The 25,584-nt window shown below is 40.8% G+C and overlaps 1 protein-coding gene across 8 annotated transcripts in view; it reads right to left on the reverse strand.

Moving 5' to 3' along the window:
• MPDZ (multiple PDZ domain crumbs cell polarity complex component) overlaps positions 1-25,584 on the reverse strand; it is a 127,619-nt gene that overhangs the window by 61,983 nt on the left and 40,052 nt on the right. For 7 of the 8 annotated variants that reach the window (XM_066613405.1, XM_066613403.1, XM_066613404.1 and 4 more), the window contains exons 11-20: positions 24,820-25,015; positions 23,491-23,580; positions 19,038-19,120; positions 17,008-17,154; positions 15,528-15,677; positions 13,525-13,713; positions 11,545-11,754; positions 7,908-8,024; positions 3,240-3,401; positions 264-539 (exon numbers count right to left, since the gene is read on the reverse strand). In XM_066613405.1, the coding sequence (XP_066469502.1) occupies positions 264-539; positions 3,240-3,401; positions 7,908-8,024; positions 11,545-11,754; positions 13,525-13,713; positions 15,528-15,677; positions 17,008-17,154; positions 19,038-19,120; positions 23,491-23,580; positions 24,820-25,015 (1,620 nt within the window). The remainder of the gene's footprint in view (positions 1-263; positions 540-3,239; positions 3,402-7,907; positions 8,025-11,544; positions 11,755-13,524; positions 13,714-15,527; positions 15,678-17,007; positions 17,155-19,037; positions 19,121-23,490; positions 23,581-24,819; positions 25,016-25,584) is intronic. The other variant, XM_066613402.1, reaches the window with a different exon arrangement.

Below are 25,584 nucleotides of genomic sequence, written 5' to 3' on the forward strand. Positions count from 1 at the left end.
TCTTACACTCATCTACTTCAGATGTCTTCAGATCCAGCAAACTAGAGGAACTTGTGCTGCTGAAGGGTTAGGAAGGATACTTGCTTGGACCTATGCTGACTGTCATAATAAGCCTGTTATTTCACAGTATATCTAAAACAACAAGGATAGGGAGACCATTCTGGAATCCATAGGGCTTCACTACTCTGGGAAAAAAGCACTCTTTTTTTGAGATCCCTGAACAGATTAGCTACATTTCTCAAATGCATAAAACAAACCCATACTTTCCCAGTAGGATCAGATGGCAATCTGGAAGTTACGTCTGTATTATATGAAGTTATCAGGTGAGACTCTCTCCAGACACTTGTGTTTTCATGTTTAAGTTGCTCCTCCGGAGAATGTGGTACTGAATCTTGTCTTGTAAAACCAGCGGGCTGTTCCACACACACATCTGCAGAAGGTTTTCTCTCTAGCCCTGTCTGCAATATATCCCTGTTGTAGATGTTTTGGTCAGATAACTGGTAACCAATTGAGGCATTTGAAGTTTCATTTCCAACACTCTAGCAAGAAAAAAGATTTTTAAATCATTAGGTATGATTGTTAAGATTTGCTACCTAATTATATTTCAAGTGTCAGATGTATTTTACTCCTATTTTTCTATGCTGCCATAATTCTTGTAAATTGATCAGAGTCATCTAAGCTGCAATCTTACACTCTCTTATTAGGAGTATCAGCCCAATCCTAATCCTATCGTTGGCCAGCCCATTTTGCACAAAAATTTTTATTTACCTACTCAGCTGTACCATGGTCTCCAATGGGCCTGTTCAGATCTGCATTAGCTGCATCAGTCTGCATCAGACTAAAGTCTGAGTCTGCCCAGGGGTGTGTTGAGGCCTGGAAGGAGGCACTGGATATCTGCCACTGCTGCCACTGATATCCACTCCCTGCCTCCACCAACATCGTGTTTATTACGTAAGAATCCTTCTTGTACCATTCATTTTACAAGTACCAACAAAGCTTCCAAAACAAACACTGCATTCAGTGTGGGTAGCATATACCGCACTCATTTTTAAAAGACATTCAAATAAACGAATACAGTATATCAAATCCTGCCTCTTACACTACACTTGTTGGTGTAGTGTACACATTGGTTTCAGAGAAAACTTCTCCTCTGAAACCATGGAGAACAACTGCCTAGTGAACCAATGGTCTGACTTACTACAAGGCAGACTCCTATACAAGCACCTCTTGATTTACACATTTTAGAAACAGCATGATTTGCAAATTAACACTGGAAGTTTAAGACGTAGCCAATTTCTGAAATAACACGGTCAATCATTTCCTTGCAAAGATACAAAGTCACTTTGTGACGTTTGCCAGGTATGTAATGCAATTAATTAGCAGCTAACTTAGCTAAATTAGCTGCTAATGAGCAATCCCATAAGATGCTGGCAGTTTCCTGTCCGGATGGGGGGGACGGGAGGGAGTGTCCTCTAAAGCTAGAAGAGGAAAAAGAGAGGAAGAACATGTGTTCACAGAGCTGCCACTTACTGCTTTCCCAATTTCTTCACTGGAATCATTCTTTTCCTTGTTTTCTCAACCATCAACATTATTAGCCACTCCCATTCCTAGCAGCGTTCCTCCTGAGCCCTCCCTTGCATCTTAGGCAAGGAGAAGACCCCAATCGTCATCGAAAGTGTTCAATGACTTTTCCCATAGACTGGTATCTATGGGAATAGTGGTTTTAATTTACAGTTTTAATATACATGTAGATTTCTCAGAACGCAGCTCCTGAGTAAATCAAAAGGTGCCTGTATTCCTATTTTGCAGTTCCCTTCTTTAAAAACATGGATGATGTCAAACCCCATACATGGTGGTTTCCTGTTTGTTTGGACAGAGGAAAATGCTCCTTGCAGGGACAGATATTCCCTACTGGACATGTTTTTCAGCTCCCAAAACAGGGAAAACCCTCCACAGAAATTATTAGATCGTGACCACAGTGTATACTATCGCTTTGCTCCTCATGTGGCTATTTTCACATGTACAAAACGAAATATAAAATCTTACTAAGTTTGGTTGCTGACATTTTATTCCCATGCACCCAAGGTGGAAAATGAAAGAGACTCTTCAGGAAATACAAATGTGACATCTTCTATAGACCAGATGTATTGTAAAATGTCCATTTCCCAGCATGCACTTTGCCTAATCCTTTTAAGTAACAATTACTAAGTTAAACAATGCAATCTGTCTCACTGGCACAGCAAAGGTACATTCTGTTGTGGATTAGAAAATTCCATTAGGGGATAAACTCCGGCTGTCATCCCCATGGCCAGTAAAGGCTAAAATACATTCCAGAAGGGATACAGCCAGCTGGTGAATCTCAGGTGTGAGAAAAGGAGAAGCTCCTCTTTTTCAAGAAAATACTCTGCAAACCAACCAAGAAAATGAACATCACGTGTAATGATACCAGCATGAGTATTAAATGAAACACATGGAACTACTGTATTTAAGCTAAAAAACAGAATTAATTAACAGGATGCCAAGAGATGAAGGGAAAAAAAAACTAGCATGGAAAAGAAAATAAAAGACACCATCAAGCTAAAGAAAAGAATTATATATGGGTATGGGATCAAAACATTTTTCTTTTATAGAGGTCAGCTTTATAGTATATTTTTAGAATATGGTTCTTTACGTATTAACTAGATCAAGTTATTGAAATGTCAGCATTTTGATACTGTTCTGCTGCTGTTTTAATTTTAACATCATTTTCGGAGCTCACTTACTAAGAATTACAGTAACTAATTGGTTGCAATTAAAAACATTGAGAAAACGTTCATTTTTCTTCATGCCTGAATTGTTACGGGTGTTGCAATCCATTAATTTTGCATGAGACTTCTGAGAAATGTCCTGTAACAATTTGGATTTGTCTGCATCGAATTGTTAATAGGATACCTCAAAATTATATCATAACACCTCCAACAGTAACTTGATAAGCCATTTAACTGGACTTCTTAAAACACACATACACACAATTGGTATATCAAACATTTTGTCTTCCAAAGACTGAAAGATGTTCAATCAACTCTACCCCAACGAAATAGCTCTTTAATCTAATAACAACAAACCTATAAAGCAGATGGAACCAACTGTGGAAACATTAGCATCTCTACTTCTAATACCACAGCAAGACACAAACATTTTCATGTGCATAGCTGCTTTATCACCATCAATAAAATGATTTTTGTTTTCCTCCTTTTTACCTTGGGAGTTGAAGAGGGTAGCGAAAGATTATAATTCAGATCATCAGTACAGGCACTGCCTTGCAGAGCTGAAACTGCAGACTGGAAGGTACCATCATTGTCTGGGGAATACTGCAATTCAAAGGTGGATTCCTCCGCTAGATCTGCCTCACTTGAGTCCACCTAACAGCAAAGGCAATTTAATCAGACAGGCTATCTGCTATCTCATATCACATAAGCCTCAAACACTTGCATCTGTGACTATATACTTCCTGCTACCTCAGTTTGTAGAACCTGTTTACAATTTTGTAATTAACATTTCTGACAAGCAATGAGTTTTTTTCTGGTTTCAGCTATACCTCCATAACCCTATGTTCAGAAGTGAACAAGTGCAACTGGGGACACAATTTGGAACCAAATTTACATGCGTATTAATCACAGATACGCAGTGTTGGATGATGGGAGAAAAATTATTTCATTCCATGTCATTTTCTTCTTCTGCAAATAATCTTAAGTGCTGCCTTTTGGCTAAATATAAGAATGTTGCACCCCATAAAATTTCTCTAAAGGTATATTTTAAAAGCTGTGTATACTGTTTATTTTAAGCAGACTGAGATTCTAAATGCTTTGCCATTCTTGCTACAGTTGATATTGCATGTAATGCAAAGGTTGAAGGTTATAATTCATCATATCTACTATCACGCATTGTTAATTTATTAACCCCTCTTTGATATTCATTTTAATTATAACTCTATTTAAGCACTTTCTGAATATGTCCCAGCAGAGTAAGTACGTTTTCATGCAGACCTAGCAATACACCCACCACTTAAACTATAGTTATATAGTTATATAGTTTACACTATACTTAAACAATACAAATAGCAAGGATACAACTGTGTCCCTACTGAAGTCAGTAACAACACTACCGTTCACTTAACTAGAGCAGGATTGCAACCCATGCATTCAATCTCATATTTCTACCAGACTGAAATAAAAGCAAATAGTGTTTAGAAAAAGACATATATACATAGTAAGAATCATGTCCCAAAGAAATATTAAAGAAGTTATAAGGCTAATTGTCTGGTGCAAGTTTCTTTTCAATGGAAGGGAGTGGACAAAGATAATGTTAGCACTATAGTCAAGCCGCTATTCTTCTGGAGGACAACTCCACAGATAATTGTGCCTACAGTCAATTCTATCAAATTATTTTGCCTATAAACTGAACTTTGAGTATTCTGTGTTTTCCTGTGCGAATGTGGAATCTTGTTAGCTGGTATAAAATATTATATCCCAGGCATTTTGGCTTTTCATAAATAGCTTTTTATAAAGGCCATTTCTAGTCTTGATAGATTCAGAGAAAGTATTAAAATGTGTAGCTGGTGTCTATTGTTTTGATAAATGAAAAGTCAAAGACAACTCTGTGTATGTGTGTGTGGCTGCACACTTGGAATTCCTCACAGCCAGAGAATGAAACAGGTTGCAAAGGGACCAGTGACACTGGTGTGGATGTCATAGTCTCAGGTCTGCATATAGTTTCACAGTCTGCATATGGTCCTAGGGAGCTGCCTTACATAGAGTGAAAGCACTGGTATTTTAACCCAGCATTATGACTTCTAACACCTTTCCAAAGTTTAATTAATATATCTGCTTCCTACAGATATTATTGGAGCAGCATGTAAAGCAGATACATGGAAAAGGCTCCCATATGATTCAGCCCTCATATGGCCAGTATAAAAACTTGAATGAAGTGCTGTGATCAGAAGGAATAGAGAAAAAGTTAAATAAAGGTACTCTGAATTAAACAACTAGGAAAGTAACTAGGAATACATTATTTAAATCATCCTAGTTAACACTTATAGCCAATTTTGTAATTGGCAACTAATATTCTGAACACAAAACATTATCCTATCTTGAATGCATGGCTTCTTCCCTTAACCTGTTATCGGAGTTCTAAGTATCACAAGTAATGCAGTAAAAATCTGGAAATTAGAAATCATGCAAGTTAGACTGGCATTTTCAAAAAAACCTGCCTCTTTTTTCAGTCCTTTCGTTAGCTTTTTGTTTTGTTTTGCAACTAAGGGCGCAATCCTAACCCGCGCTGGAGCAGGCAAAGCCAAGAGGCTTACGCTGTATCCAACCTAGGATTGCAGCGGGCAGCGGCTCAGCCACAGGCCAAGGGGAAGGTCTTCCCCTTACCCGTGGGTAAGGGCTGCACACCCCTATGGGTCTCCTCGGACCTGCGCCACCTCCGGAGGCGGTGCAAGTCCAAGGAGAGCGAAGCAACTTAAAGCCGCTCCGCTCTGGGACGGGGGTTGGGATCCGGCATAACTGCCAGGTCCCAGCCCTGCCCCCTGCTCCCCACACGCCTGCCCGCCCCCGGGTCCACCCTCCCCCAATCGGCGGCACAGGAGCTTTACAGCACGTTTGCGACTCGGCCGGAGCACCTATGCTGGCATAAGTGCTGGTTAGGATTGCTCCCTAAATGTATTACTGCTCATGACTACAACACATTTTTGTAAACCACAGGATTAGAAACATTTTTTCTGTAGAATGAAAGCTGTGGTTTTAAGGGAAAGTCTTAATACTATCATGGGCCGCCTTGGATCCCTTTGGGAGGATGGCGGGATACAAATACAGCAAATAAATAAATAAATAAATAAATAAATAAAGTCATGATTTTGCTCCAAAGAACTCTGGGAACTGTAAAATTGTGAGGGTTCTGGAAATTTCTTAGTAGATAGTCCTAGTCCTCTGTACTGTAAAAAAAAACTGCAGTTCCTAGGGCTCCTTGGAAGAGATAAATCAAGCTCAATGAATATGGTTTCAGTTTTTACTGTAAGTGTTCCTCTAGGACTCATAAGGACAAGAGTATCTTCTAGGGTAATATGTTGACCTCTCATGTCTGAAATTTCCGAATGTAAATCAAATGCATAAAGATGCAATGAAACAATAGCATGAAAGTGAAAGAATCTGGCTGTTCCCTTTAAAATACCAAGCAGAAAACTGACTACTAAAGCCACATACCTTACAATATCAGATGGTCTGTGAAAATATTGGTCTTATAATTTGTAAGTTCTTTGTTTTCTAATTTTCGTGAAAACAAACTATATTTATTTGCATTAAGTGCTTTTTCAGAAATACAGAAAGGGAATTTTGTCTAGTTCAAGCCCAGCTTTCTTTTTGTTGCTCTGTTAGTGACTGATGAACACAGATGGAAAATATTTTTATAAATTCTGCATTTAAAAGGTATCTTGGGATGTATGTGCTTAACTCTCCCACTAAAACCACTGGGATTTAGAAGCATTGGCTGGAAGATATACTACATTATTTGATCAGTGGGGGACCTCCTATGAAAAAGGAATTTTATCCTTTAGGACAGTGTTTCACACACAAAACAGAACATACTTCAACTTGACAAAAATATGCAACAAAAACAGAAAGACAGTGTAATGTGTCATATGCATTTCCTTGAATATTAAATATTATTAGTTCATATAGGTGATTGACTGTCTAGCAGCCCAGTCCAGCAGGATGGGCTGCTGAATGCAGCCCATTAAGGGCCTGATCCTGAAGTCTCAGCACCAGCCCTCTGCTGGCTCTCAGTCTCAGTGCCGGCTCAGCACCGGTCCACGCTGAGCCAGCACCAGCCAGAGGCCCACTGCACACCACTCAGAGCAAGGGACAAGCTCCACGTGCTAAAGAGATGAGTCAGGGTGAGGGGGAGGCATACTGAGGTGGGGGTGAGGGGGAGGCAGGGTGGGGGGAGAGTGTGGGGTGAGATCCAGAATGCTGCATTAGGTCTTCTGGCCTGACACAGGGCCTCTCAACTCTACACCAGCTAAATAGCCAGCACACACCTGAGTAGCCCCATTGCAGTACCTGCTCCCTTACCCAGAGGAAGGGGACGAGGATCTACCGGCAGCTGCCCAGCGCTCTCAAGATGCAGCAGTCACCATGTTGGCACTGCTGCTCCTCTGGGCACCAGGGCTGCCTGACAACAGAAGTGACGAATAGGGGACAGGGAGGCAGTGGGAGGGGGTGGATTGAGTGGCATTTGTGCACACCAGATACTATCATATCCTTTTTGAAGCTCCCTGCTTCTTTCCTCTCAACAGACATACCCGAGGTGGCATATGTCTGAGGAGACCAATAGGCGGTACTGAGAGGTAAGTTTAAATTTGCCCTTGGGTCAGTTTCCCTCCATCCACTGCATGCAGCACGTGCTTTTTTGGCATGGCTGCATTGGCTGAGGGGGGGAGGATAAGAGTGGACCCCAATCCTATGCTTGTTTACTCAAAACAAAAAGTCCAGTGAATTCTCAGAGAATTCCTCCCAACCAAAAGTACAGGACTGCAGCCTCAATTTGACTGTCTTGTATGGAGGTAAGTCTATCAAAATAAAAGTACTGGAAATTATGTCTTAGTCTCCTATGGATAACGTGTACTCAGCTACTGTTTTTATATGTAAAAGGGAAAGTTTTCTGATATTAGTATCTTCTCTCATAAGGCAATAACCGTAAAAGCTTAAAATGAAACCTGAAAAAGCTTTTAAACCATAACAGCATACAAAATATAACAAGTCTGTTCCTGCATTGACTTTAGACACATTGTGGTTCAATATGAAGACATTGAAGTGACATTGATTAAAAGTGTTTTCACACATTATCATGGTAAGGAAGTGGCCACTAACCAGAGCCAGTTCAGCATGGAAGAGGGCTGAATCAGCTGGCCCTTCCTCCTCAAAGCACTGGGCAGTGTAGAAATAGGAATCTTCCTTAGCAGAAACATAGCCCTCTTCTGGTGAAAGCTGCAGAAAGAATGAAGCTCTTGAGTTGGATGATGGCCAGTGTCCAGGAGATACAGAGTAATGTTAAGGGGATTTTAGAAAGATGAATGGATGTGAAGCTCAGAAAAGAGATCACTGGAAATGATATTACAGTCCTAAACATGTGTAATGATCTACAGGAGTGGAAAAAAAATGATGAAAAATTAGATGCTGCTGTCCAGGATTTTGAAATATCCTTTCAGCCCCTATGGTCAGGAATGATATAGAATGTTCCAGGGCTGGCACCTGGGAATTTGGAATGTTTTTCCAACACTGGCAAAGATTTATATCTAACTTCTAATAATTTCATTTCCGCTTAGAGCCTGATTCATAATGCTCTTAAGGGAACAATCCTAAATAGGAGATGGGCCGGGAGCATCGCAAATGTGCCATAAAGCACGTTTGGGCCTCCTCTGGTGTCAGCCGGGCTGGCGCAAGGATGTGTGCTGGCCTGTAAAGGCTGCATCAAGCCTCTGTGGCAACAGAACCAGGTACGTTTGCACTGGCCAAGGTCGGCTGCTGCAGGGTTCTGGGGAGCATGGAGAGGGTGGGGGGGAGAAATTACGGGGCAGCGGGAGGGTGGACAGCAGGAGAGCAGGGATGGGGCCAGGATCCCGCACCTGTGCTGGATCCTGACCCCATTCCTGGGCAGCCTGGTGCAGCTCCAGGCTGCTCGGATCTGCGTCACCTCTTTAGGTGGCATAGATCCAAGTAGCCCCATTGGGGTTGCTGAGGCTCTGCCTGGGGTAAGGGGAAGCAATTCCCCTTGCCCTGGTCTGAGCCACTTTGGGCCCCAACCTTGCACTGGATATGGGGCAGGCTAACTGGCCTCCTTCTTCCAGTGCAAGTTAGGATTGGTTTGCTTGTCTAACACACTGGATTTAAGCCTGGGGGGATATTTTAACTTGTGCTAAAGAACTGGCACAGGTCCATGGGGCCCTGAACCATGGGGTCAGGTCCAGGATGGAAGTTAGGATTCAGATACAACCACCACCACCACCACCAAACCCAGTCCCTTCCCGGACCTGATCTGCCCATCTGCAACTCCCGTAGCCAACTCGTTCCGCCCTTCCATAAGACAAACTTATTTTACTGCTGATTAAATGAACTAATAGAAGTGAGCAATTCCATGGTATCAGTGTGGTCCAGTAGCATAGCCAGGGAAGCATGGTAAATATTACAGGTGCTGCAATGCGCCGTATAAGTGGCCCCTCGCCCTCACTGCTGGAGCCATTTAGGGCATGCGCAGGCACTTGCCAAACCAACTGGTGAATGCCTGCATGTTGCCGTCACTGACCCAATGGCTCCAAAGGCAAGGGGTGGGGTTGGCTTACACGGTGCTTTGCAGTGCGTGTAATACTTATTGACCCCCCCCCCGGCTACGCAACTGATTTGGTTCACTATGGGTAAGATAGTTTCACTCAGAAATGTAACCTTTTGAAAAAATTGGGAAAAACAGGCAGCACAATCCATCCTGTCCCATATCTACAAGGTAAGATTATCAGAGATCAAAACCAGTACGGAATATAATTAACCCTAAGGTTATCATGAATATACAGAAGAATGTTATGCTTAAAGAGAAGTACCGTAGATACTCGCCTATAGTACGTGAAATTTTTGCCAACTAATCAAGCTCAAATTATCACTTCACCTTATCTCCGAGTCAATCAGAGGGCAAAGCCTTTCAACTCTGAAAAGTTTTGTTTCTCAAGCGCAGACAGACAGGCACCAAGTTTCTCAAGCAGCAGGCAGGCTTAGGAGCAGTTGGTTTCTACAGCAACTGGAACCTTCCAGCCAAAGTTAACCTTTTCTTCTCCTTCCTTCTGCTGAAGCCTGGTTCTGCTTTGCAAATGCTTGCAAAGCAGGTCTGTTTTTTGAAACACCAGGATGGGAATCCTCCTTTCCATTTGGAGCAGGCTAAAATTCAATGCACCCTTATTTAAGAATAACACCCATGGAAAGCAGTGGGTCTACTTCTGAGTAAAAAGGGTTGTAAATATATGCAGCTGCATCTCTTTGCTACGAACTGAATTGCACACTCCCAGCTATGTGTTATGGGTTATATGTTGTACGTACAGCTTCTGGCTTAACACACCAGACACCTTGAAGGTGGATTTGATTCATGGATCTCCTGTAGTGGTTCCCACCCTTTTTCACTTGCATATCCTTTGGCAGCCCATTTCCATAAATTGTACCCTTCATATTAGCAAAATGTGTGTAATTAATAATACAAGCCCTCCTCTCCTCTATATGAAAGTCCAGACTTCATGTATTCATCTCTTCTCTTTTTATCTTTTTCTCTTTTTATCTGTTTGAAGAACAGAAGACTCTGCCTTTGCACTGTTTTGCACCAGAAGTGTGCTGAGAAATTCTGGGTGACTGATCACTTTCCATATTATGTTTCAGCTTTTTTACTGTGCTGGTTTTCAATCATTGGTTCATACATGAATTGATGACCAAAAACTAACTATTGGTGGGGCTTTCACAGCCAACTAGCCAACTAGCTCCCTTCCTGCCTTGCTGGTCCTTGCAAGGCATTCCTGTCTTGCAAGGCATTCTGGAGCATGACCTACATTATGCCATTCTTTTTCAAGTAGCCCTAAAGGTCCTGTTGAGTGTCCCTGGAAGTACATGAATACAAGGTTGGGAACCACTGTTTTACTGGTATGTTGTTTACAGTGCACTTACTCTAATAGTGCTTACAAAAAGGTGGTGAAGACCAGAATTTAAAAAGAATAAAAATGTATCTTATGATCTTTTACTATGTTTTAAATAAATTAGAGACTACAGTTCTTAGGTAACAATTAGTGGTGGGTTATTTTTCAGGATCTGGCCTCGAGTAAAATCAGATAAAACTATAGTCACCCCCCTAAGTTTAACCCCGACTTATCCGAGGGTCATAGAAAATTCCATGATTGTTGGCTCAAAACCTGCCCTCGGCTTATCTGTGGGATCGACTTATAGGCGGGTATCTGCGGTAGTTGAAAACTTTGTATATTCAGGCCGTATTATGATAAATTGTTAAGAAACCAACCCAAACACATTCCTCTCCATACCTTGCCCTTGTATTTTTTGCAAACCAGGGATTCACCACTGGTCTCTTAAATCACAATGCCCAATATAGACAACCTATAACTGTTAGTCAGGGGCCAGAACAAGGTGCTAGTCAATAACTACATCATCTTTGGAATCTAAAGCAGCTTTTTTTTTTGGTGGTCAGAGACACTACAGGACATTTAAAATATCTCCTTGATGATGGACAGTGCAGCATCAAGTGGTGTTGTGCACACATCTCCATGATTCATCTGAGAAGAAACACCATATATACAGTGTATCTCTTATAACACTGCAAACAATGCTTTGCAGTGAAGTCAGTTCACAAATTCATCTGTATGAGTCCTCAGCTGCTGAGTAATCAAATGATGTATGTGCATTCAGCAATAGCCATGTATAGCAATTCTGCAAAATATGAAATCCAAGCATATAAAGCTAATGTCCTTACAGGCAGTGGCTTAGCGACTCCTATTCTAACTGTTCCCATGGGTGCTCCTTTCAGCGCTTGCACAGCTTCTTCCAGGCTACCATTTTCCAAGTTGATGTCATTGACAAACATGAGTCTGTCTCCTGGGAGAAGCCTGCCATCTTGTTCAGCAACTCCCCCAGGAACCAGAGAACGGATCACAATCACTGTGTTTGCAGGGTCCACTGGGTCCTTATTAAAAGGAGAAAAGGGGGGGGGAGAGAAACACATGACACATACATTCTCAATTTTAAAAGAAAACATCATACACAAATTTTATCCATGCAAGAGAGTTTCCAATGCCCTTTGCAGGCAATATTTTTGATACATGAATGGACCTGCCCCAACAGCAAAATAAATGATGAAGTTCATTTTTAGATGAGAGCAGAACTGGCCCAAGACTCCAGGTGGCTGAGATGATACACCACACACTGCTCTCACATCCACCCCCCCCCCCCGTCATCACCTCAGCCACTCTGTTGATTTGAAAAGGAACACTGCAATGGCACAGAGGAGAGAAAAGCAGTGGGCAAGGGTGTTTTTCTTTTCACTCTATCCTTTTTCCTTTTCAAATAAGGGAATAATAGGAAGGGTAGAGATGTGCAGCAGGCAAAGGTAAGCATTCCTTGCCAATTCACTGTTGGACCGGAGTTTGCTTGTGCACAGGAGTTTACTTGTGCAATTCAGCTCCCATAAACAATGAACCACTATACACTTCAACCACATTTTAAAATGTAATAAACAGATGTGCAGCAACTAATATAAACTGTGATCACAACAACATTTTTCATCTTCCTGATTATCTGTGAGCATGTAAAACATAACTTCAAGAATGCTAAATGACAGATCCAAGCAGCACGGTTTCTAATGGATGTGAACTTCCCTATAATTAACATACTTGGTTGTACCCACTTGTACCCATTATATGTCAGAAGAGTCCAGTGGAAATATAATATCTGAACACTACCATTTGATGAAAAAGCATTTCAGCCTATGCAGTTCTAGTAAATCTAAGAGGCACTTTTATTAGCCAATGAAACAAAAACAATGAATTAGATACCTCACACCTTCTTTATGTATATAGGTTCTAAGTTCATTTGTTCCTTCAATCGCACTGAAGTAATCAATAATATTTTCCTCACGGAAGCCTGTGATAAGTAATCCATGGCTACAGCTTTCTAGAGTCCCTCATCACACATTATACATAGACTGGCTCTTAAACACAGGAACATAAGAACATAGTAAATCTGACCAGAGAGACTTACCACAACTGAAATACGACTTACACCTTGATACTAAATGCTTTTCCTAAGTCTGTGGTTTCTAATCATGAAATCTACTTGCGACAACAGTGTAATGCCATAGCTTGTGACACCAGCTCAGCAGAGCTTGACACAATACTATAAACAGGTTTAAAGGTTCTACCAATTCAGAACTTGTATAGCATCTTTTGCACCAGTTGAAAAGGAGAGATAGAACTGAGTGGCATCAGCATTTTGATGGCACTACACCCCAATCCCTAGATTACTTCTTCCAGCAACTTCATATAGATGTTAAACAGCATGGGGGTCAAAATGGAACCTAGCCGGATTCAGCAGACTAATGTCTACAAGGCAGGGCAGCTATTGTATATCAAGGGATAAGTGCCACTACCACATGATTAATATAATGTGTTAAATTATATTATATAATTAATCCCAAAATCAATTAAAAGACTGACAAATGTGATGATGAGATGCTAATGATCTTCTACATAAACAATTTTCTGATCTTAGATATCAGAACCCATTCAGAATGAAGGAACAAATGAACGAATCAGGTCACTAAAACTAGTTTGGCAAGTTTACTAATGTAATACGTTTTACAATAAGATCTGGTATTCTCACTTCTTCCTAATTTTTTTTTCTTCCAAAAAGAGACAGACGCTTTCTTTCTGTAAAATAAGCAGTTCAGAATAAATACCTGGTAATCTAATATACTAAAGCCAAGTCCCACGGTCCCTTTTTCTAGCTCTATTTGCTGAATTTCTGTTTCCCACATTGCCAAAGAAGATGTTTGAACCTCATCCGTATTCTGGCCCACATTAACCATTTCCAGTTCAGTGCTGTCCGTCTCTGAGGAGCCAAGTAGTCCACCAAGGTCTATGTGAGACTGGAAAATTAAATAGGATTACTTCCAAAAATGAAAGTGTAAATGCTGTGTGGTTTCATATTGTTTATCATGCATACCACCAATAGTAGAAAGATCCTATGTTACAACCATATATATATGCCTATATTTTGGCCATTTAGTTCAAAAATTGTCACTTCTGAGTTTTTTCATAAAACTGAAAGTGACTTTTTTTTTTAGCCTAAACAGCCATTATGAGCTCCAGAGAGGCCGCCGGCTGACACACCCGTCCCCTGTGCGGTTCAGAAGAGCATCCAAAGGGTCCAGGGTAAGGGGGCAAGGTGTCCCACACTTCCATAGTTTCCGCTATCTGTGAGGGGGTTCTGGCACCCCTATACTCTGAGGATAGCATATGCAAGATTTTGTGAGACAAATGTGATAAAAACACGATGGTAAATATACTTTGTTTGAAAAACCCTGAAAACACTCAAAAACAGTTTAAAAATAATACTTTTTTCTCTCCAATAGTTATAATTGCTGTTGGTTTACAGCTACACTACAAATAAATAAGTCTGATATTATATGTCTATCGAAAAGGTTCAAAACCAGTTCAGATAGCCCACTTCTATCCCCCACCTGTAGCATCACTGTTGCAGCCTGTTCTGGATACTATGGGCTGTCCGGTGACCTGATGGACCAGGAGAGGTAAGTAAAGACATTTTTACTTCCCCCCCCCCAATAGTCTACCTGGTTCCAAATGGGTGTCCTCAGACATAAGGCAACAGAAGATCTGAAGAGCCTTGGGGTGGGGGAGTGGGTCTGAGCCAAGTAGGGGATATTAGGATCTGGAGTGCACAGGCTGCTGCTGAGATCTAGCCCTCTCTTCCCCAGCCCACTCCCCCCCCAATCTGCCCCCACTGCTGACGTACCACAGAACAGAGGTTCTGTGGACTGCTGGTGCTAAAGCACAGTCTCCAGGGCTTTGACTGGGGTTTTGATTTGCAGGGGAGATCCAAAAGCCTAAGGCCCAAATAGGATTAGGCCTAACTGTCTGAACTGGGTACCACAGTACTTTTTAAAGTAACTGAACTAAACCTGAACACAAACTTTAATGTATTCATGCTGCCATATTTGTCAATATAGCTCATGAGGGTTTTAGAGAAACTATCTTAGTTTCTTTAAAATGAAGACACTATTCTTCATTTAAATGAAGTTATACACTTACAGATAAGTCACAACTGTACACTTACCCTGCATATCTCAAGTGTCCAAGCATAAAATATTTTCTTATCTGTCTTTACTGAAATAAACCCATACACCTCAGCAGGAGAGCCATGAAAAATGCAGCCCAGGCAGTGAAGTACTATCAATCAGTAAGGCTGCAATCCTAACCCACTTTCTAGCACATATAAGGGCAATGCAACTCTGAGGTAAGGGAACAAACATTGCCTTACCTTGAGGGGGCCTCCATGACCACACCCCAAATGCAGGATGCAGCACATGCCCCACTGGAAAAGCTATGACACTGCTGGAAAGTTAGTTAGGATTGCACCCTAAAACTATATTTTTCAAAATTCACAAAGGCAGTTGCCAGAGCACCGGGCAAGGAAAAGTGAGAATAGATTACAGCTTAGAAAGGCTCTCCAGCTGTCTCTGACCATATTTGCCACCTGGTAAACAGCAGTGGGGAACAGGCTGGAGTACAGACAGAATAGGGCAGCATCCCACACATATCAAGAAGGTAGTGTAGGAACCAGCTTCTGGATACCCATACTGTGTGTAGGAAAACCACAAATCTATAAAACAGATTCATACCATCCTAAATATACAATGCACATATCTTTATGTGGTATTACCTGCTCTGTCATTTGACACTCGTCCATTACGGGCTGATTGACAGATGGAGCTCGTTCACGGCAACACACCATTGTTACCTTAACGGGGAGCTCTTTTAAAATATTTACTACATCCTTGTGGTTTTCTCCAAGCAAAGATATTCCATTTACCTTCCAAAAAACAAACAAAATATTTAACAGGGACAAGAAAACAAGAAAAATAACTTCCATGTGGTATAAAAAAGATAAAATGCATCATCATAATTTTACCTGCAAAATGGACAAGTTAAAATGAAAACCAGATTCTGCAAAAACATATGACTTACAGCCCAAGCCTATGCTTGTCTACTCAGTTCTACGGAGTTCAGTGGGACCTACTCCCTGGTAAGTGTGTATAGGATTGCAGCCAAACAGCCCAGTCCTATTGTTTCCCCGCCATAGCATGCAGCCACACCGAAATGGGCTACGCAGTGTGCTATGGTGAGGAGGGGGAAGACTGGGGGGCTTGGAAGAGGAAAGAGAAATATTTTCCCTTATACCTGATTGCCAATGGGTCTCCTTGTACCTGTGCCAGCTCTTTATCCTCTGTCACATTTCCAGCCCTCTCCCATTCCACCACCCCCACCATTGACTACCTAAGTCAGCAGGCACTCCTGTCCCCACTATCACCTGTATACCGACAAGGCCAGAAGTGTGTGGCTCTGTGCACTGCCAACAGGCCGTTTACAGCTGTAAGTATTTCCCCAACATCAGTACACTAGTTCCAGCTGCGGTAACAGGAGACAGGACTGGGCCATCACTTTACTCCATGATTTAAAGTGAAGAAATGTAGAGCAGTTTGTAAGATCCAAGAATAATAATAATAATAATAATAATAATAATAATAATAATAATAATAATAATAATAATAATAATATTTATATACCGCCTTTCATGGTCTTCAGATTTCTCCTCAGACTTTATTTCAAGGCGGTTTACACAGGCAGGCTATACTAAATCCCTATAGGGATTTTTACAATTGAAGGAAGTTCTGTCCTTCAAGAACTACAACATTTCAGATGGATCCTTTTATGATCTGGTATCACATTCTGGCCTCCAGTTTCCTCCCACGCAAGCTGACAATCCTTCATATCTCAATTAAAGGGCAGGTGGCCTCGAACTGGCGACCTTCAGCTGTTATCTTCAGGCAAACAGAGGCTCTACCCTCTAGACCAGACCTCCTGCCCTGATAATGGACTGACTGGGCAGAACCTGCTCACATATAAAGATCTGAGCTATGACACAAATTCCATTTTTATATATGGGGCTTACACAACAGATGTTTACAGTGCATTACGCCTATGGTTGTGATGTACTGTTATAGTTGTACTGACTGTACATTAGTCAGTTCTTTTCTCTCTAAAGTTCATGTGTCAAGATATTGCACAAACATTAGCATACAAAAACCCCAGTAGAACCCTTCTAAGAATGAAGCAGAAGTAAGGCAACAATACTTCCATACTTCTAATAGTTCATCTCCACTGAACAGCTTGCCACATCGCCCAACTGGTCCTTCTGGCAAAACAGATCGGATGAAATGATGTCCCACGGTAGCTTCCAAGCTTATCCCCAGTCCGCTGCTTTCGCTAAACTTGTTCACATGAGCCACCTAGAAAGAATTAAAACGAATCTTCAGAACACTATGAAATCAGTAGTTTTAAAAACTGCACTCACACACACACACGAACAGTACATTTAAAAGAAGTAAGCGTAACATTTTGCCACAGATGCTCTACTTTCTAAGCTACAAGCTCAATTCTTTCAGACATCATCCGTGCTCATTGATTTCTCACATCAAAACAAGATGGAATCACAATGTAAGCTGAAAGGGAGCAGCCAGCTGTAACGTCCCATTCTCTTTTGCAAAGGGTAACAGATGCTGGTAGCTACAGCTGCCCTAAAGATGAAAGGTAGTCAGAGGGAGCTACAAATAAATGGAATGAATGTTGAAATCAAAGCGCCGGTGCCTCCCCGTTACAGCAGAAGTCAGCTTTCATGGGTGCCACAGGAACAAAGGCTAACAAATACAGTATTCTGAAACGGAAATGTCTCTAACGCCACGTAAAAGCCCAGAATTCCAGATTCAACCCCAAAGCTGCACACTGCTGTCACCCTCTGGGAGTGGTCAAGCACACACAGGATGCACACCTGGCAATATAATTCTCTATGGATTACTAATCCCCAGGTGGAGAAACAGCTGTGCTAATCAGTGAATGAGAGTTTTAGTTATGACCCTACTCCTGAATTATGCTTTAATGACCCCCTCTGGAGGTGCACATATGTCCAGGGACCAATAACAAACACGCTTCTTGTACCATTCAGGGCACAGAAAATACTATACATTCCAAAATGAGCCACACAGGCCATATAAGGGATTGCTAGTTTCTAATGAAGAATTAAAATAATAGGTAGATAAACTGCTGTAATCCCATATTCAGCACAGGTTATTTTGGGCATGAATCATCTCAAATACTGGAGGGATCTTCCCACAGTACATAACTCTCTGTGACATATAATGGATTCACTTGCACAGACTGATCTGCATGAATAGGGATAGAAAAAGGAGATTAGGAAAGGAATGGTCCTCCTGCCTCATTCAAGAGGTAGATTGCCTTTTGAGTACTTTTAGTTTCAAGAGTGAAACTGAAGGACAGGTCAGCTCATTCTTTATTTGTTACAGATTAGTAGATAGCACAGTTTTGTGAGACGGATAATCATTTCATCATGCACAAATGATGCAAGGAGCATAGGTTCACATCATATATTTTTATGCTGTACATACATGTATATGCTTGATGCATTATGTGTACCTAACTTAACATAATTAAGAAAAACCCTGCAGGATCAGACCAAGGGCCCATGTAGTCCAGCTTATTGTACCTCACAGTGGTACATCAAATGTTGGAGCCTTTTCTCACAAGAGAGATGACCAAGCCTATTAATCATTCCGGTCGCTCTCTTCTGCATATATACACAGAGTACTTACCAGTCACCCTATGTACAAGTGGCCCTATAGAAAGCAACAATGCACGAACAGAACCCAAAAACAGCACAGAACTCCGTGTTTATGTTCTGTTTGTCCTAAAGCTTAAATAACAACATGGCATTTTTGCTTTTTGTTTAGAAGGTGAAGATTTTAAAAGACAAATTCAAAGTTCTAAAAACACAAGAAAAGCAACAGTACTGGGGGGGGGAAGGAATGGTAAGTACTACAGGCGCCGCAATGCACTGCATAAGCGGTCCCTCCCGCTCACCGTCGGACTCATTCCAGGCAGTACATCAATATGCAGGAGATGCAGTTTGGTTTGGCAAACACCTGTGCGTTACCATCACTGCCTGGGATTGCTCCGATGGTGAGTGAGAGGGGCCGCTTTCACGACGCATTGCGGTGCCTGCAGTACTCACCATTCTGGCCTCTAGCTTCAGTACTGGAAAGCATATTTAAGCACCAGGAAAAGTTTATCTCAGCCACAAGACACTATGTTTACATACCACGACTTCATAATTTGTCCCCAAAAGCATCTGCCATTTGTTCTGCAGTGCCATTTCTTGTTCTAAAGTAGTTAGCTGGAAACCTAGAAGACAGAGTATGGCAGTTAATTACAGCAAAACTACAGCAAAGCATTTTTTAACTGCCTTCTTGTGCTTTATACAGTAAACTGTATTAGTTTGCATTGTTCTAGTACATGTCACAGCTCACCGGAAATGAAAAAGAAAAATGTCGCTAACAAACCTATTAACCTTATTATACTAACCAAAATAGAAAAAAATTATTTAAAATTAAAAATAGACATTGCAACACCAGTGGCACCACTATGACATAATTTCTCAAATCAATGTATGCTGTATTAAAACAGTCCTCAACATTTTTTCTTTGATTTTTTTTCTATTTTAAGCCATCTGCACCAAGTCATAAGTAAGCAGTTTATGATGAGATTGCTTTAAAAGAGAATTTTTGTAAACTTTCCCTTGCATCCCTTTCTTTTTATTATTTGACACTAACCCAAACAGCCTCTTAGCACTCACCCATACTATTCAGTTCAGAGTTGCATTACCTCAAAGATCTTCTTTCATCTCCTCTCTTCTAAAGAATGCTAATTGTACGAGTCTAGTTTCCTGAATAACTAGATTTCTTTCTGGCTATCCTCTGCTGCACTTTCCTTTCTGTGAATGCCGAAATTACATGCACCTTCTGTCATCCTACGACACAACTGTTCTCTAAAATTCTCCTTTTTCACCATCATACTAAATAGCTCCTGTACTTTTAAAAATACATGATGATCAGATATTTCTGATTGTACCGTTCTCTATCCAGTTAAAATGGAAGTGGGGATCTAAAGGGTACGCCATAAAGCTTTAATACACTTGTGGGTTCTTTTCAAAGTTATGGAAGGCAATCAAAGACAAGGAGTAAAAAAAAAAATTTTTTTTAAAGACCTACTGCTTAACATTTACACAGCAACAACTGCAGGCTGCCAGGCACTGATAATGTGATGAATGTTCAATCAACAAAGCAACCTTATTTCTTGTTGCACAAAATTATAGATACACCATTTTCAGATTTCTTTATTAATATGAACATACTTTGTTTTTAGGTGAGTTCTATAAGCAAAAGAACATTTGTATATACACAAGAGGTATGCTTTTAATAACCAAATAAAGCCACTTGCAAAGACATGGTGAGCATTTTCTATATCAGAGTTAGAAAATTTCACCCGTCAAAATTATAATCTCAGTTTCAGAGACTACTGTTGAAATATGGTCCCTAGAGGGCAGTGGAAGAATACAAGTTTGTGAAGGCAAGTCCAGTTCTGTTAGATTAACAATAAAGAAGAAGCATCTTGCTGAAATACATTTACAGCAAGGTATGTCCTTAGAAAACAAAAAATGAAAGAACTGCTGGAAGTTCCATACACCTACTACAAAGAGACTACCCCACATTGGAGAAGGAAGTGCTCACAGGGGAAGGTCGCGGGTGGATTGCGAGCGGTTCAGGGCAAGGTGCAGGAATGGGGTGGTTTGGGGGCTGGAGAGGGTGGATACTAATGGCAACAGTGTGGGCTGGGATGTTATCCCCATTTTTCCAGCCTAACACATCACATGCCTCTACTCAGACTTATGCCAACAAAATAGCTGGCATAGGTCCAAGGAGACCCATTGATACAGAGAGATAAGTAAGAAAAGTTTTTATTTACCTCTCCCAGTCCATATGGTTGCCCCCCACCCCATTGCATATAGCACATGCTCATTCAGCACATTCATCTTGCATGATACAAGATGGTGGGGATAGGATTGGTCTCCCAAAGGCAAACTGGTATTTTTTCATAATCCATTACACATGATTTTACACAATACAATAATCCACTGCAGACACCCGCCTATAAGCCAATCCCACAGATAAATTGAGGGCAGGTTTTGAGCCAACAATCATGGAATTTGCTATGACCCTCGGATAAGGCGGGGGTTAAACTTAGGGGGGGGTATATGACTATAGTTTTATCTGATCTTACCCGAGGCCAGATCCTGAAAAATAACCCACCACTAATTGTTACCTAAGAACTGTAGTCTCTAATTTATTTAAAACATAGTAAAAGATCATAAGATACATTTTTATTCTTTTTAAATTCTGGTATTCACCACCTTTTTGTAAGCACTATCAGAGTAAGTGCACTGTAAACTACATACCAGTAAAACAGTGGTTCTCAACCTGGTATTCATGTACTCCCAGGGACACTCAACAGGACCTTTAGGGCTACTTGAAAAAGAATGGCATAATGTAGGTCATGCTCCAGAATGCCTTGCAAGACAGGAATGCCTTGCAAGGACCAGCAAGGCAGGAAGGGAGGTAGCTAGTTGGCTGTGAAAGCCCCACCAATAGCTAGGTTTTGGTCATCAATTCATGTATGCACCAGTGACTGAAAACCAGCACAGTAAAAAAGCTGAAACATAATATGGAAAGTGATCAATCACCCAGAATTTCTCAGCACACTTCTGGTGCAAAACAGTGCAAAGGCAGAGTCTTCTTCAAACACACAAAAAGAGAAAGTACTGTGATAAATACATGAATTCTGGGCTTTCATAGAGAGGAGATGAGGGCTTATATTATTAATTACAAACATTTTGCTAATATGAAGGGTACAGTTTATGGAAATGGGCTGCCAAGGGATATGCAAGTGAAAAAGGGTGGGAACCACTACAGGAGATCCATGAATCAAATCCACCTTTAAGTTGTCTGGTGTGTTAAGCCAGAAGCTCTACGTACAACTTACAACCCATAACACATAACTGGGAAAGTGCAATTCAATTCAAAGCAGAGATGCAGCTGCATATATTTGCAATCCTTTTTACTCAGAAGTAGACCCACTGCTTTCCATGGGTGTTATTCTTAAATAAGGGTGCACTGAACTGTAGCCTGCTTCAGATGGAAAGGAGGATTCCCATCCTGGTGTTTCTAAAAACAGACCTGCTTTGCAAGCATTTGCCAAGCAGAACCAGGCTGCAGCAGAAGGAAGGAGAAGAAAAGGTTAACAAATAGCTTCTAAGGAGCTGTGCCTGCCTGCTGCTTGAGAAACTTGGCGCCTGTCTGTCCTTGAGAAAGGAAACTTTTCAGAGTTGAAAGGCTTTGCCCTCTGATTGACCAGGAGATAAGGCGAAGTGATAATTTGAGCTTGATTAGTTGGCAAAAATTTCAGGTATCTACGGTATCTACGGTATCAGGTATCAGGTAATTTCAGGTATCTACGGTAGCGAGTATCTACGGTACTTAATATCATAATAGTAGAAAGTTGTTTCAAGTGGAAAACAAGTGTTTAAAACAGTACAAGCATTTTGTCATATATGTAAGACTCAGAATAGGCACAATATAGAATATTGTGTATTGTGTTTTCTCAAATCTTTCAACTAAGACATGGCTAGTCATATAAGGCTGAAAATAGAACATGACAGTGTTTGAAACTGCTTAGCTAAAACACTAGTAGACAATAAACACAAAAAGCATATAAAGAGAATCACTGCTATACTTATATGCATGGAATGTTAATCACAAGGGTTACGTCATCCTGGATGTGATTAGAAACTAGCCAAAGAGTGAAAAAGCAAGCCAATGACAGATAAGTTACTGTTCAAGACACCAGTATGAACTGTAGATGAAAACAGTGTTCATATTTCAAAATATGCTCCAACATCTAAAAAGATCTATAAAGATGTAACCTCTGAATGTGTATATGGATTGTTTCAGTGGAAGATTCATGTAGGGTGAATTCTGGGAATGGCTCCAGGGTTCGACAGTTTTCCTTCCAAGACATATTTTTGTGGTATATCCTAGAGCAGGACTTCCCAAAGTGTGGGCTGTGACCCACCAATAGTTCATGAACACATTTGTGGTAGGTCACAAACTGGGCCCTCCCACTTTCCCTGATACTGTTAGGCTCCAAACTAGAGCCATTCCAAAAGGGCAGAGTGTAAATGACTCACCAGGGAGCTTCCAGAACCCTCTTCTGGGTCACACCGGGCCAGCAAATCAATCTATTGGTCTCTGCAGGCTTCGGAATGGCCTGCAGGAGCCTCTGAAAGCTACTTCTGTAGCTAACTTCTGGATTTACCAAAAAAAAGTTTTTTGGAGGCTTCTGCAAACTATTCTGAGGCCTGCAGAGGCCAACAGAGTGGGTCGATGGCCCAGCACAACCCAGAAGGGGCCTCTGGAGGCTTCCCAATAAGTCATTCTGGCCAGCAGTGGCACAACCCACTGCAGAGGACAAGAGGGATTGTGGCACTGGAATGTTTTGGAACTGCTGCATTAGATATACTGATTTCTTTAGATAGAGAAGCACCTCCTAAGAATGAAATCATGCCTTCCATGACAATGCAAGAAATAGCTTTAAAAAGAGGGGGGAAATAAAATGCAAGGAAGTTCAAGCCCAGTGTCTTTCAAATTTTTAATTTGGACCTGATTGCTGTGGACTGATGTCTTCTCCGATGTGAACGACACTGTTACTGCATGACATTAATGGAGATCCCTGATCTCTTTCACAGCTTTCTGGAAAAGAAAAATAATATTCTCAGCAGCTATAGGCATGCCAGTACTCATCAAGATATCTGTGATAGTGCAAGTATTGCCTTTTCACTGGAGATGAGAACTCACTACAGCAGTGTTCTTCAACCTGGGGGTTCCAACCACAAGCCTCACTGCCTGATCAAGCCTCACTTTGTGATATAATCCTGCAGCCTCTTTTCACTGTCTTGCCCAGTAGCTCTGAGGTCAACCCTGCTCAGGCTGCTACCTAATAGGGTTAAAGTGAAGACACAAGAGGTAGGGGGAAATGGAGGTGATAGGGATGGACAGATCGGTTACTGGAGGCAAGGTCAGCAGTGGGTCCCCTGTTTCATACATTATTTATTTATTGGGGTCATGGCATGGAAAAGGTTGAAGATCACTGAACTATAGGATCAAACTATGGTTGTGTTTTTCACCTAAGCACAGGGGAAATGTAATATAGGAAGTCGTCTTTCGTTTTAAAAAATGTAGTAGATGATCTCATAATTGCACTTGATCTGGTAAAGATCTTCCTAACATTTCAGATGTAGCAAAAAATAAGGTATGCCATTACAAAATAAAAACAAAAATCATATTCCTTTCTTCTGCTTTAAGTTGGAATAACAGCCATATCATGAGTTAATATTCTCTGTCACCAACTTTAATAAAAATTATATTTTACTCAATATTTATAGCTCTAAGTAATAAATATTACTTAGTCTATATTTTAAATACTCACCAAAGCAATGAAATCAATATTTTCTTTATCTACCCTGACTGTGAAGTTAAATACTGTGGGACAATAAAAACGTACATGTTGGTGAAACTCATAATCTTTTCTCTCAAAAGAGAATACATGATGGGTCGATATGAGGAAGATTTGGCCTGGTTATAGTATATCAATGACCAGATATGGATGGATTCTTCCTATAATAGCACTGTTTGGTCAGGTTTGAATTACAGAGTTTTGGGTGCCAAACACAAAAGTCAAAAAGATAGTGAAAGGTTGAAAGTCTTTTCCTCCTGACTGTTATTTCATCCATACCCCTCTGCTCCACCTGTCTAGCTAGCTGTGTGTATGAAAAAGCTACCCCAGAAGCCCTGGCTTTCAGTATTCTATCTAGCAACCCAAATTCGGTTTCCATGACTGCCTGATTACATTTTCCAAAGTCATTGGTGCCTGCATGTTAGAGAAGGGAAAATGAAATTCAGTTCATTCAAAGCAAAGCCAATCTTAATTACCTTTGCCTGTGCCAATATCCATAGTTTGGAAAATTAAATCCTTTTCAACAGTACCACCGAAGTCCTCATGGGGTCGGATATGGTTTTCCTGCTTAAGGCCTCTTCTGACCAATGTGAGCCGGATGGTTTGGCCAGTGTGCCGCAAAACCTCCACTGCTTGCTGGTTTGTAAAACCCTGAAGATTTGTTCCATCCACCTGAAGGATTAATTATAATTAAAAAAAAATATTAACATAATTAAATAAAGTTGCTGCAATGTCATAATGCATAACCTATAATTACATATACATAAATGGATAAATATACAAACATATATAAAATATACATACTGTATAATTAAATAACATCACTCAAATAATTAAACAGCATAATTTAAAATATGTTAATATCCAACAGGCCACTATAAAGAGAAAATGCATGCAGGAACTGGGCCATTCAAAACAAGCCAAACCTCATTTAAGACATTAGCAGAATTTTAGCCCTAATTTTGGCATCCAGCCACTTTTATCTCTTGTTTTGCTGTCTCTGAATATGTATGCATCTGGAAACCACATTCAGATTTAGTCTGCTTACACTGCTGATACACAGCCAATCTGAGAACACAAGGCAAAATGCAAGTAAATAGTTTATAACACAACCTTTGGCTTCCTTACTTGGTAAACATGTGAGTGGTTTACTAACAAAAAGCAGACCAAAATATTATGATGACTGGAATTATTAAATTATTGGTACACACAGGAAAAGATCACAGAGGGTCAACAGTGCA

The sequence above is a fragment of the Tiliqua scincoides genome, chromosome 2 (assembly GCF_035046505.1).
Source record: "Tiliqua scincoides isolate rTilSci1 chromosome 2, rTilSci1.hap2, whole genome shotgun sequence".
Classification (NCBI taxonomy): Eukaryota; Metazoa; Chordata; class Lepidosauria; order Squamata; family Scincidae; genus Tiliqua; species Tiliqua scincoides.